Source organism: Bufo gargarizans, chromosome 2 (genome assembly GCF_014858855.1).
Source record: "Bufo gargarizans isolate SCDJY-AF-19 chromosome 2, ASM1485885v1, whole genome shotgun sequence".
Taxonomy (NCBI): domain Eukaryota; kingdom Metazoa; phylum Chordata; class Amphibia; order Anura; family Bufonidae; genus Bufo; species Bufo gargarizans.
In genome coordinates, this window is record NC_058081.1 from 152,990,601 (window position 1) to 153,005,250 (window position 14,650).

Sequence of the window (14,650 nt, forward strand, 5' to 3'; positions counted from 1 at the left end):
ATTGGCTTCGAATCTCAGACATGGGTAGCCACTTATCCCAATTCAATAATCTTTTCTCTGACAACAGGCATTTATTGTATCTGTAATGAATACTGGTTTCTTCGTATTGAAGAACGTTTCTTTGATATTCATTATTGTTTGCCAATCGGGAATGCCCGAGGCTTTATGTTCTTTTTTTTTTTTTCTATATTGATAAACTCAATAAAAACTATTGAACCCAAAAAAGGCTACATGCACACGACCATATGTGTTTTGCGGGGCTACGGAACGGACATACTGATGACCCATTGAAATGAATGAGTCCGCATCCTTCTGCAAAAAAAAAAAGGAACGGATGCAGAAACTAAATACGTTCGTGTGCATGTAGCCTAATTCCTGAACTGGTAAATTTAAATAGCAGTTTCCCACAAATGACTCATTTTTGAACAGATTTTTTTTATTTTTATTTCCAATGCAGACTTGACTGGTTTCCTTCTGTTGAGAAGTATAACCACATCTGTAGTAAGGAGTTTGTGGCCAGATGGTGTCAGCGACCAAATCCTTGTTCCATTTTGTTTGTTGCCTGAAGGTACTTGTGTGGGGTTTGGCTTGTGCATACGTCAAACTGCAAGTGAAGTGATTCTATGCGGTTTTACCAAGTATTGTAAAAATGTGTTAGAAATATTCTTTAAGTGAGAAAATAAGTAACTAGCACAAGCAGCCTCAGTCCTCCTGGGTGGTCATGTGGCTGGAAGCTGCTGCCTGTCAATAGTATATAACACACTCAGACATGGGGTCCAATCACACATTGGCAATTCTGTTCCACATTTTGCGAAACGGAATTGCGGGCCCATTAATTTCTATGGGGCAGCACGATATGCGGACCCATACTTCCGGGTCTGCATTTCCGTTCCCGAAAAAAATAGAACATGCCCTATTCTTGTCCGCAATTGCAGACAGGAATAGGCATTTTCTATTAGTGCTGGCGATGTGCGGTCTGCAAAATGCAGAACGCACATTGCCGGTGTCCGTGTTTTGCGGATCCGCAAAAATCTTATTTATTTTTCGTCATTTTTTTGCCTTTCATACAGATATTCAGAATGTTTCATCATGTGGGCTTTTCCATGCTGGGAATCGTATGACTGCTTTATAGAAGTAGGGTGAAAGTGGACAGCAAAGCAAAGTTTGTGTGTTTCATTTGTAGTCTACTGAATACTGTATTCCCAAAAAACTAGATGTGCATTTCTTGAAGGAAATTCATATGGGGTCATTTATCAAACTGGTGTAAAGTAGAACTAGCTTAGTTTCCCATAGCAACCAATCAGAATCCACCTTTTAATTTTGCAAAGGAGTTGTGAAAAATTAAAGGAGGAATCTGATTGGTTGCTATGGGCAACTAAATTCTATTTTACACCAGTTTGATAAATTACCTCAATAGAGCTTGAAAAGAGCTGAAAGCTTCTGTGTTGTGTGTGAGAGAGAGGGTTTAACATGTAAGGCTACAGACTTTAAAGTATATAGCAGGGATCAGCAACCTTCAGTGCTACAGCTGCTCAGAAACTACAACTCCCAGCATGCACACTTTCTTGGCTGTTCTTGTAACTCCCATGGAAGTGACGGGAGGATTCTGGGAGTAGTTTGAGATCAGCTGGAGTGCCAGAGGTTGCTGATCTCTGGTGTATAGTAATCTCTGCATAATATTGTGTTTGGTGTGTTATTTTGAATATAGCACTAAAGGTGCAGTCTATACTGACACCAAGTGTATCTAAATCATAATATACAGTACAGACCAAAAGTTTGGACACACCTTCTCATTCAAAGAGTTTTCTTTATTTTCATGACTATGAAAATTGTAGATTCACACTGAAGGCATCAAAACTATGAATTAACACATGTGGAATTATATACCTAACAAAAAAGTGTGAAACAACTGAAAATATGTCATATTCTAGGTTCTTCAAAGTAGCCACCTTTTGCTTTGATTACTGCTCTGCACACTCTTGGCATTCTCTTGATGAGCTTCAAGAGGTAGTCACCTGAAATGGTTTTCCAACAGTCTTGAAGGAGTTCCCAGAGATGCTTAGCACTTGTTGGCCCTTTTGCCTTCACTCTGCGGTCCAGCTCACCCCAAACCATCTCGATTGTGTTCAGGTCCGGTGACTGTGGAGGCCAGGTCATCTGGCGCAGCACCCCATCACTCTCCTTCATGGTCAAATAGCCCTTACACAGCCTGAAGGTGTGTTTAGGGTCATTGTCCTGTTGAAAAAATAATGATGGTCCAACTAAACGAAAACCGGATGGAATAGCATGCCGCTGCAAGATGCTGTGGTAGCCATGCTGGTTCAGTATGCCTTCAATTTTGAATAAATCCCCAACAGTTTAACCAGCAAAGCACCCCCACACCATCACACCTCCTCCTCCATGCTTCACGGTGGGAACCAGGCATGTAGAGTCCATCCGTTCATCTTTTCTGCATCGCACAAAGACACGGTGGTTGCAACCAAAGATCTCAAACTTGGACTCGTCAGACCAAAGCACAGATTTCCACTGGTCTAATGTCCATTCCTTGTGTTCATTAGCCCAAACAAGTCTCTTCTGCTTGTTGCCTGTCCTTAGCAGTGGTTTCCTAGCAGATATTCTACCATGAAGGCCTGATTCACACAGTCTCCTTTTAACAGTTGTTCTAGAGATGTGTCTGCTGCTAGAACTCTGTGTGGCATTGACCTGGTCTCTAATCTGAGCTGCTGTTAACCTGTGATTTTCTGAGTCTGGTGACTCGGATGAACTTATCCTCCGCAGCAGAAGTGACTCTTGACCTTCTTTTCCTGGGGCGGATGTGAGCCAGTTTCTTTGTAGCGCTTGATGGTTTTTGTGACTGCACTTGGACACTTTCAAAGTTTTCGCAATTTTTCGGACTGATTGACCTTCATTTCTTAAAGTAATGATGGCCACTCGTTTTTCTTTACTTAGCTGCTTTTTTTCTTGCCATAATAGAAATGCTAACAGTCTATTCAGTAGGACTATCAGCTGTGTATCCACCTGACTTCTCCACAACGCAACTGATGGTCCCAACCCCATTTATAAGGCAAGAAATCCCACTTATTAAACCTGACAGGGCACACCTGTGAAGTGAAAACCATTTCAGGTGACTACCTCTTGAAGCTCATCAAGAGAATGCCAAGATAGTGCAAAGCAGTAATCAAAGCAAAAGGTGGCTACTTTGAAGAACCTAGAATATGACATATTTTCAGTTGTTTCACACTTTTTTGTTATGTATATAATTCCAGATGTGTTAATTCATAGTTTTGATGCCTTCAGTGTGAATCTACGATTTTCATAGTCATGAAAAGAAAGAAAACTCTTTGAATGAGAAGGTGTCCAAACTTTTGGTCTGTACTGTACGTAATATAGAATTGTAGTGAATACTGGCACAATATTGTTCACTAAATAGTATTATGCGTTGTAGGCGACTACGTAGCAGATAACTTTTTCACTATTACAAATGTCGTCGCTAAAATGTAGCTTTTATTAAATTATGTGGAGATTCTCAACTACGTCTACAAAACAAAACCTATATAGACTGTACTAGGTGGCACAAACTCCAGGTATGAGTATGGTAACAGCCAAAACCTAGGACCGTGCATAAAGCCAGGGGAGTAGACCAATGACTGAACACAGGGGGGAGGGACTTATTGTAGTGTACACTCCTCCATCTACCCCAGCTATTAATCAGTCACCCAACAACACCATGTATTGGTCTGCACACCCTTTTAAAGGGATTCTGTCACCAGTTTTTGACCCCCACATTCAAAAATATGGTTATGTGCATGGATCCCTTGTGATTCCTAATGTGGTCTTATAAGCTAAATCTGTGTGCTCATTTAGTGTAAAAAACGTTTTATCTAACCTGTCATTCATCAGATTAAGGTGCCCAGCAGGACGCTCATGTCTCCAAGATGCTGCCCGCCGCCGTTCGTGCCCAGCTCCTCCTTTGCTGTCATCAGAATCCCTTTAAGGCTATAAAGATTGGCTACCTAGATGTGTCTCCTATCAGATTGACCCTTTGTGGTCAAGGGTGAGCAGCCTTGCCCGCTCAACGCGTTTCTTTGGTGGCTATTAGCGGTGCCACCAAATCATCAGGAGCGCTGTGGACACGTACAAACAAATATGCTGACACGCTCTGTGCATAGCGTGCAGCATGTAGCCTGCGGCACTGGGATGGCCGTAGCGCAGCCGCCGAAAAGGAGAACTCCACGCCCCCTAGGCCGGACAACATCGCGCGGGAGCCAATGAATCAAAGACATTGCTGAACACCAGCGAGTCCCTGCCCCGCCTCTATACAGTATTCTCCGAGGCATAGGAGGTGAGAAAGTAGTAAAGAAGTGACTAATAGGCGGTTACAATTTAATACCTGGCATAGCAATGCTCATTAGATACATTAGTAGGGCAGGGCTCGACAAATCCCAGGCGCCGGGTTGCCATAGCGATCAGGAATTTTGTCTTGGCGCCTGGGTATTTGCCCTCACATGGCTGCCCCCCATCTGAGGCGCTCCCGGCTCTCTGCCTCCTCTATGTGGACTTCTCGGACAGTCTGGCAGAGAAGGAGTTACCCGTATCCGCTAATTACTATCGGAGCAATGGGGAGGAGACATCAGCTTCTCTAGTAGGCGTTCCTTCTCCCTGGCTGTAGTGCTGTCCAATCACAGCGCAGGGAGAAGGAACGCCCAGGAGAGAAGCTGATGTCTCCTCCCCATTGCTCCAATAGTAATTAGCATACGGAACAGGAGACAGAAATGGGGCACGGCGGGCGGTTCCCAGGAATAATAGTAAGTGCTGGGACATCTCTGTGCGCCGCTCTGTGTAGCCTGCTACTTAAATTCTGGACCCATATAAGGTCGTCTTTAACACATAATACAGGAGGCAGGTGCCTCTGACAGGGAGCTGCGATCAGCGGCAGTTAACCCCTCAGGTGCCGCACCTGAGGGGTTAACTGCTGCTGATCTGCTGCCAGTACCCGCCTCCTGTATTAAGGGGTCATTATCATTGGTGGCGCAGTGCTCACGCCTCCCCCCCCCCCCAATTAAAATCATTGGTGGCATAGTGTGCCCACCCCACAAAGCACAGGGCAGCAGGGACAGTGTGAGGTTCTATTCACCCTGATAGAGATCTATTAGGGTGAATAGGACAAGGGATTAAAAGATCCCAGGTTCTGGCCCCTAAGGGGGGAAATATTATTTAATAACTAAGTGTAAAAAACAAACAAAATATTAAGTATAAATCGCCCAATTTCACATATAAAATATATAAACAATAAATAAATAAACATATCACATATTGCCATGTCAGAAAAGTCCAAACTATTAAAATATTTTAAAAAAAATGTATGCGGTGAAAGCCGGAACAGAAAAAAATGAAATTAAACTGCTCGAATCGCCATTTTTTTAAAATGCGGAATGCACGTGGCTTTTTTTGTTTATTTTTTCACAAGGTATCGAATGGTATCTAGTATCGTAATACTTTTTTATGGTATCGAAATCGAATAAAAAAATTTGGTATCGCAACAACTCTACTCTGTACACTGCTGCTGTATATGTTGTTAATGCCCATGTTTTGGTTCTAGACTTCTTATATGTTAATTTAAGAAGTGTTATTTTTGTCGGTGAAAATAAGGCTTTATAAGGTAAAAAAAAAAAAAAACGTCTCCTAGCTTTTTTAGCTGGCTCCTAGATTCAAAGGAAATTTGGCAAGCCCTGTAGTAGGGGACCCTATTAGGAAATAGATCAGCAAAATCGCTGCAACAGGGGTGTGTGAGTGATTCCCAAAGGTATACACCTTTTGGATGAAAAACATAGTGTGACATAATATCCACATGGCATCAATAACAAATACGAGCCATATGGATTATATGCAAAACAGTTATGTACAAAACTTCACCAACTCTGGGAAGCAAATACATCATGGCTATACACTTATAAGCCATTAATACTCCTACCAGGATGATATCACTGAATTAAATAAGCGAATTAAATAAAATAATTCTGTCCACGTGGTTTCACAGTCTGTAACATGAAAGTCCATTGAAAATCTGACATGAGTTTACAAGGACCATGTTCGGTTGTGGTGGGAGGTACAGACCCTAGAAATGTATCTGAAGAACAAAATAGTTCCTTGGGGGCTGCGAAATCCAGTATTGCCAAATGCTAGGGTTAAGTCATAAGAACTCATGACAAAATGGGAGAGAATCCACTGAATCCTCCCTTCGGCACATTCAATTATTACTAGAGGAAGAAAAGAACATCCTAGCCAAGACTACCACTGATTTGCAGGAACAGATTGAGACAGCAAAGAAAGTCACACAATCCCCAGACTTTGAGAAAAGGGAAACTGCACTACAGCAATCGGTAGAGAAATTTACTGGGTATATTAGGGAGAGGAAGCATAATCTGTTTGTACGTGATACCCGTGATTTTAAGGAGGGCGTCATCTTTAGCTTTACAGGTAGAAAAAATAAGACTAACTCTGAAAGTGAGACGGATTATTTATCTTCAGAGGGTGAAATAGATGCTGAGAACATATCGGCTACATCTGTGAAAACTAAAAGCAACAGAGGTAGGGGACGAGGTTGGTGATCGAATAGGAATCGTGGCCGAGGTAGGACTGACAGGAGTGACCGGGGGGGGGGGGGATTTAGGCATAGGTACAGAGTACCCCCTAAGAAACAGGAAAAATCAATAACTCCATTCGGGCACACAGAGGACAAATAATTAATCTATCCGATTCGAGTCCTGTCAGCAACCAAGATGGAGCTATTAGGCAAGGGTGTCTTTTGTCCCAGTGTGCAAATATAACCTATTCATTTGGATTAAGGATATCAACCTCTTTATCAGAAAACTTAAATGGAGGAAATTCTTCTTCACCCATGACCGGGATCAATGCCGGAGATTAGGCATTGATGATAAAAGAATTGTCTGTTGTCCGCCTGTTGGCAGAATTGTGGGAGGAAGGGCAAAGACCAGTTGGTACTGGCCCGTTCACCCACCTCAAATTACCCTCTAGGAAGTATCCTCATGTCAGCAAATACTCTCCTCCTAGATGCGTTCCTCATGACTGTAGCAGAAAAACTTAGGACACTGCATGTTTTTGAACAGGCACCGAATAACCTTACCCCCTGGTGAATCTGCGGCCCTAGAATCGCTACAGAAGGATAAAGAAATTATCATAAAACCTTCCGATAAGGAAGGGGATGTAGTACTCCTATGTAGGGAATAGGCCTGCACAATATATCGCCAAAGCAATCGCAATTAATCGCAATTAATCGCCATATCACAATCGCCAATTGGCCGACCCAAAAATGCTGCAATTATATTACCATATATTTCGCTTTATAAGACAAACTCCCCCCCCCCCCCCCCCAAAAGTGGGGGGAGTAATGCAAATATGTTATTTAATTTAGTAAAAGATGTTTTATTTTGAAAAACACTGTGCATTTCAGTTCTTGAGTTAAGCATAACTACATTTAAGCATTATCAGTAATTTGTGTGTGCTTTTGCCTTGAAAATCCAAGCAAATAGACCTCTAGCACAATTCCCTTAAAATATCGCATCGCATACCGTTATATCGCAATTTTTAGGGCCCTAATCGCAATCGCACAAAATTCCCATATCGTGCAGCCCTAGTAGGGAAGCATACAGGGAGATGTGTTTGTGCATCCTGAATGACAATTCATGTTATGCCAAACTCCGTTGTAACCCTACTAATGCCCTCAAAAACAATTTGGCAGTAGTGTTGGGTGAGGCAAAAGACAATGCCTGGTTAGCATGGATGAATACACCTACCTGCTACCTGACACTCCCATTACCCCTGTGTTTTACGCTCTGCCGAAAATACATAAAGGGGTCAACCCCCTCAAAGGCAGGCCTATAGTGTCGGGGGTTGGAAGCCTCACGGAAAAAGTCAGCAACTATGTGGATGTGATTCTGCGCCCTTTCGTGTTGAGTTTGCCTTCATATGTAAAGGACTCAATGGATGTGCTGAGGCGTTTGAATGACGTGACATGCGATAGCGGCACACTTGTGGCCAGTTTGGATGTGGAAGCCCTCTACAGCTCCATCCCCATGAGAGGGGATGTGAGGCTGTGAGGGCATTCCTGCCTAAAGAGGAGCCCATCTGGCTTCACACAACAAGTTTGTCATCAAGTTGCTGACTTTTGTCCTGGAGAATAACATATTCCTATTTGATAGACAGGTCTTCCACCAGCTCAGGGGGGTGGCGATGGGCAGCCCCTGTGCCGCTACATTTGCTAACCTATATCTGGGCTAGTGGGAGAGAGAAGTTGTCTTTGGGGAGAGCATGGGTCGATGGGCCTCATCCATCATATTGTGGCTGAGGTTCATCGATGACGTGTTCATCCTCTGGGATAATACCGCCTCAGCGTTCAAAGATTTTGGTTCCATCCTTAACCAGAATGATCTAGGCTTGTACTTCACCAGTGAGATTAATGACACTAAATTGACATTCCTTGACTTGTGCATCAAGATTGGTCCGGATAGGATGATCACCACCAATATGTTTAGAAAACCAACAGCCACAAACACGCTACTCAAATGGGAGAGTAGTCACCCACTCCCGCTGAAGCGTTGCATCCCGAAGCGACAATATCTGCGGGCAAGGCGGAATTGCTCTGAGTGGGCCGACTTTAGGATTGCGGCGAATGACCTGAGGACTAGATTTAGTCGTAGGGGCTATCCAGCAGAACCATTGAAGACCGCATACCACCATGCAGCTGGATGCAACAGAGAGAGTCTGTTACATCCAAAAACGGCCATTAGTGATGATTCTAAAGCTAGAATCATTGGCACGTTTGATATGGTACATAGGTAAATACGGAAGGTCTTAAAGGACCACTGGGGCCTCCTGCAATCTGATCAGATAGTGGAGCAACTAGTAGGAGATTACCCTCTCATTACATTCCGTAGAGGTGGCAATTTGAGGGATAAATTGGTGCACAGTTCTTTGTCCACTCCAACGTTGGAAACGTGGTTACCCAATAGACCATCGGGAACCTTAAATTGTAGCGGATGAGTGGCGTGCAAAGTCATAAAGAAGGGGAAGGAGGTGGCGAGTACAACCACGAGTAGGAGATCCGAGATCCGATCCTTCATTAATTGTAGAACATATGGAGTGATTTATGTAGCAACATGTATCTGCAATCTGTCGGAAAAACGAGGCGCGAATTAAGACGCCGCATCGGTGAACATCTGCAATAAAGCTGATAAGACAATTGCCCAGCATATCCTGAAACAACACCTCGATGTAACTGATTGCATCGGGTTTCAAGGAATTGAGCATATCAGAGCATCCATGTGAGGTGGCGATGTGGATAATCTCAAAGAGGCTCAATGGACTTTCACGTTACAGACTGTGAAACCACGTGGACTGAATGATTTTATTTAATTCGATAGTTTCATTCAGTGATATCATCCTGGTAGGAGTATTAATGGCTTATAAGTGTATAGCCATGATGTATATTTGCTTCCCGGAGTTGGTGAAGTTTTGTACATAACTGTTTTGCATATAATCCATATGGCTCGTATTTGTTATTGATGCCATGTGGATATTATGTCACACTATGTGTTTCATCCAAAGGTGTATACCTTTTGGAATCATTCACACACACCTGTTGCAGCGATTTTGCTCACCCTTGACCACAGAGGGGAGAGCTTCAATCTGATAGGAGACACATCTAGGTAGCCGATCTTTATAGCCTTAAAAGGGTGTGCAGACCAATACATGGTGTTTGTTGGGTGACTGATTAATAGCTGGGGTAGATGGAGGAGTGTACACTACAATAAGTCCCTCCCCCCTGTGTTCAGTCATTGCTCTACTCCCCTGGCTTTATACACAGTCCTAGGTTTTGGCTGTTACCATACTCATACCTGGAGTTTGTGCCACCTAGAACAGTCTATATGTTTTGTTTGTACATGTAGTTGAGAATCTCCACAAAATTTAAATAATTTAATAAAAGTTACGTTTTAGCGACTGCATTTGTAATAGTGAAATGAATACTGGCACAGTTCAAAGTATTCAGTCAAAACAAATTATCAATATGTATATTTATTTTATATGTCATGCAAAAAAGTGTTTAGTAATCTTTTGCATTATAGTATTGGTTGGTGTGCTATTTTAAATATAATGGATGCAAAACTAGAGGCGCAGTGTATACTGACACCAAGCATATGTAAATCGTGGTATATTGAATACAGAATTGTCGTTAATACCGGAACGTGTGCGTTAAGTGGTTCTGACTGTAATAATTGCAGGATTCTTCCGTTCTTTTATATGGGGGATTTTTAAACCCAAATTTATTAAAATCAACAAATCCGATGGACTACAAAAATACACAGCACACCTCTCAGCGCTGAGAGCTTCCAAACACAGCTTGAGTGGAATCTATACAGTAAGCAGCTCGGGCTTTATTAATTGCAGAATTCTGGCGTTCATTTCTACGGGGAATTTCTATTTTAAATCAAATTTTTTTTTATAAACGACAAATCTGAATGACTCCAGAAATACACAGCACACCTCTCAGCACGTCTGTACATTAATCGGTTCAGCCTGTATTATTCACAGAGAACTGGAAAAGAATAAATAAAATTTAAGAATATGAGTCTTAACAATGCACTGCTTTCAGGCACTGTAATTAACCTTAAATTAGACTTGAGTGTACCTTTTTCTCTATTTTGAGCTCTTATTGTTGCAATTCCATATATATACCGGTATATACGTCATTTAGTTTTAAGACATTTTCATTTTTTTTCTTTTCACAGGCTGCCCCGTAAGTTTGTCGGGAGTTAAGCAGATTCTACAATGATTTGTAATAAGACGAAAAAGCTTGGTAGGTAACCATTTTCTGTAATGCCTTTATTCATTTACATTATGCCAGTTGCTTAGTGCTCAGCTGAGTGTTAATAGTTAATAATTATCCTAATCACTTCCACCACTTGGACCTTCACCATTAAGCTCCAACTTCCAAATGCTATTTAAATAACCCCCTCCATGCAGGACCTGTCAAGTGAAGCATGCTTGCTCCCCGACGCTCTGTGTCGACCGCAGTCTTTACTTTGGTTGCAGCAGCACATGTGTCCTCTATCTGTGCTGCAAGTCTGCATGCAGGGACCAATCACTGTCCACAGCGTTGACATGTCCCCAACTGGCATGTCGCTTAGGGACACATAACAACTGTGGCCTATCATGACTGTAGAGGTGCACATTGCCCCCCCAATATGGGAGGTTTACATGCAGGGACAAAAGTGCAGTGAAGACAGCGCTGGACCACGGAGTCGAACAGAGTGTCGGGGAGTAGGTAAGTATGCTTTTCTTGGCAGGTTCTTTCAAGTATAGTACATTGGTTGTTCTACCATTTGGTGTTTAAAAAGGTCATTATCATGAAATTATTCCATTTTGAAAACATCTCTAGCTGTATTCATGTTACTAGGCTGAAGCCTGTTTACTTTTACACATCAGTGGCCAGTAATCTGGAAGGCCAGTTTTACATGGCCTTAATATGGCAGCATCTTTGGTTTCATATTATGGGCTACAACAATCTGACACGCTGTGGTTCTACAGACCTGAATCGCCATAAGGCTACATTCACACGACCATGTGTTTTGCTGTCCGTGGTATGGAACGGACATACGGATGCGGATAGCACACGGTGCAAAAGGAACGGACATGGAAACAAAATACGTTTGTGTGAATGTAGCCTGTCGCTAATTTTTTATTGTTCATTAACTTCCTCAATGCAGAATTAAGCAACTTAAATAGTCTAAATTGTCTTCATTGAAAATGTCTAACCGTTTTGTTGTTGCAGAGTCTGTGTATCTCCTTCACATAGCCAACTGTCCTGTAGCACACTGTTCTTAGATGTGTTGGCTTTCTGATCAACCCCTTCTTTCCCTCAGTGTTAGGCCTCATGCACACGACCGTGTTTTGTTTCCTTGTCCGTTCTGTTTGTTTTGCTGATAGGATGCGGATCCTGTCATTTCAATGGGTCTGCAAAAAACATGGACAGCTTACCGTGTGCTGTCCGCATCAGTATGTCAGTTCCATTTCCCCGCAAAAGAAAATTTGTGCATGTCCTATTTTTTTCTTGTTTACGGACAAGGATAGGCATTATTACAATGGATCCACAAAAAACGGATGCCATACGGAACGTCATCATTTATTTTTTTATTTTTTTGCGGATCCGCAATTTGCGGTTGTGTGCATGTAGCCTTAAAGATGGTAGCAGAGAGGGGTAGGATGTTGTACACAGTAGATCAGAGTGTGGATAGTGGGGGAAGCGTCTAAGTGTTCAGGGAGGGCAGATCACATGTGCTGTACATAAGGTAATGTGAAGAGCGATTGAGTGACTCACGTCAGCTGTGTATGGAGTACAGAGAAAAGAGTGCATGAGGGCAGCCTTTGCTGAGGGGGAATCGCACACATCAGCGTCTGTCAGCACAAGGAAGAAGATCCCTCATGGGTTGTATAAGAATAAATCAGCACAGGCATGAAGATATGCTGATACGTGAGCGTAAGTCATTAGTGATGAGCAGCATAGGCAATATTCGAATTTGCGATATTTAGCAAATTTTTGGCCGAATTTGTGATCTCCATTCATTGTTTACTTGATTGCAAAAATCTGCAATGTAATATAGTCGCGATAAAAATTTGCAATTAGAATATTCGCGATCAACACTAAGGGGTAGGCAAATTTACTATTGGTTGCTAGGGATGTTGCTAAGTGCCGATATTCGCAATAAATTTGCGAAAAATTAGCAATTGGCATATTCGTGAATATGAATATATAGCACTATATTCTAAATATTCGCGAATTCTCGAAGTGGCGATATTCACGATTAAAATTCCTGATTCGAATATTCGTGCTAAATAGGGGTGCACCGAAATTTCGGCGGCCGAAAATATCGGCCGAGAATGCACCTAATCTGTTTCTGCCGATATTTTTACATATCGGCCGGAAATAGCGGGGAGGGACTGGGAGGAGGAGCTGGGGGCCGGTGCGTTCACTGTGCTCCGGCCCCCAGCTCCAGTAGTTATAAAATGTTGTACAATTAATAAGCATTCTATTCATTTGGCCCCCCTCTGCAGTATTACATTCAATACAGCCACATCCTACTCACAGGGCTGTGCTGGCCGGCCGGGCAGACGAGCGGCAACGTCACGACTGACGTCACATGCCTGCGCCGCCTCCTTCATTCAGAAAGTAGGCCGGGCACATGACGTCAGTTGTGACGCTGCCGCTCCTCTGCCCGGCCGGCCAGCATTAAGATGACAGCCCTGTGAGTATGATGTGGCTGTATTGAATGTTCTACTGCAGAGGGGGGCCAAATGAATAGAATGCTTATTAATTGTACAACATTTTATAACTACTGGAGCTGGGGGCCGGAGCACAGTGAACGCACCGGCCCCCAGCTCCTCCTCCCAGTCCCTCCCCGCTATTTTCTATTAATCTATTAATTGTACAATGGGGGCTGTGGATGGCACTGTTATGGGGTGGGGGTCTGTGGATGGCACTGTTATGGGGTGGGTGGGGGTCTGTGGATGGCACTGTTATGGGGTGGGTGGGGGTCTGTGGATGGCACTGTTATGGGGTGGGTGGGGGTCTGTGGATGGCACTGTTATGGGGTGGGTGGGGGTCTGTGGATGGCACTGTTATGGGGTGAGTGGGGGTCTGTGGATGGCACTGTTATGAGGTGGGGGGGTCTGTGGATGGCACTGTTATGAGGTGGGGGGGGTCTGTGGATGGCACTGTTATGGGGTGGGGGGTCTTTTAAAAGTATCTGGGCAAAAAGGCAGTTTCGGTTTCGGTCAAGGGGTATCCTGAATTTTCGGTTCGGTTTCGGACCAGAATTTTCATTTCGGTGCACCCCTAGTGCTAAACATTACTAGTCATGTGAAATTCTCTAGTCTAGAGAAGCTATTGCAAAGCTAATAAAAAAATGTCTAGAAGCACCGATGATGATTTGTCCGCTTAGTGTAGGAAACCTCTACAGCACTCCTAGTATGCACCGCTATGTATAATTCCTGCATATGCACCGCTATGTATAATTCCTGCATATGCACCGCTATGTATAATTCCTGCATATGCACAACTATATATACAATTGCAAGAAAAAGTATGTGAATCCATTGGAATGATATGGATTTCTGCACAAATTGGTCATAAAATGTCATCTGATCTTCATCGAAGTCACAACAATAGACAATCACAGTCTGCTTAAACTAATAACACACACAGAATTAAATGTTACCATGTTTTTATTGAACACACCATGTAAACATTCACAGTGCAGGTGGAAGAAGTATGTGAACCCCTAGACTAATGACATCTCCAAGAGCTAATTGGAGTGAGGTGTCAGCCAACAAGATGAGATTGGATGTGTTGGTTACAGCTGCCCTGCCCTATAATAAACACACATCAGTTCTGGGTTTGCTTTTCACAAGAAGCATTGCCTGATATGAATAATGCCTTGCACAAAAGAGCTCTCAGAAGACCTACAACTAAGAATTGTTCACTTGCATAAAGCTGGAAAGGGTTATAAAAGTATCTCCAAAAGCCTTGCTTTTCATCAGTCCACGGTAAGACAAATTGTCTATAAATGGAGAAAGT

At 43.0% G+C, this 14,650-nt stretch overlaps 1 protein-coding gene across 1 annotated transcript in view; it reads left to right on the forward strand.

Moving 5' to 3' along the window:
* ATP8B4 (ATPase phospholipid transporting 8B4 (putative)) overlaps positions 1-14,650 on the forward strand; it is a 397,315-nt gene that overhangs the window by 23,591 nt on the left and 359,074 nt on the right. Inside the window, exon 2 of the mRNA XM_044279613.1 lies at positions 10,806-10,873. Within this exon, the coding sequence (XP_044135548.1) occupies positions 10,846-10,873 (28 nt within the window). The 5' untranslated portion in view covers positions 10,806-10,845. The remainder of the gene's footprint in view (positions 1-10,805; positions 10,874-14,650) is intronic.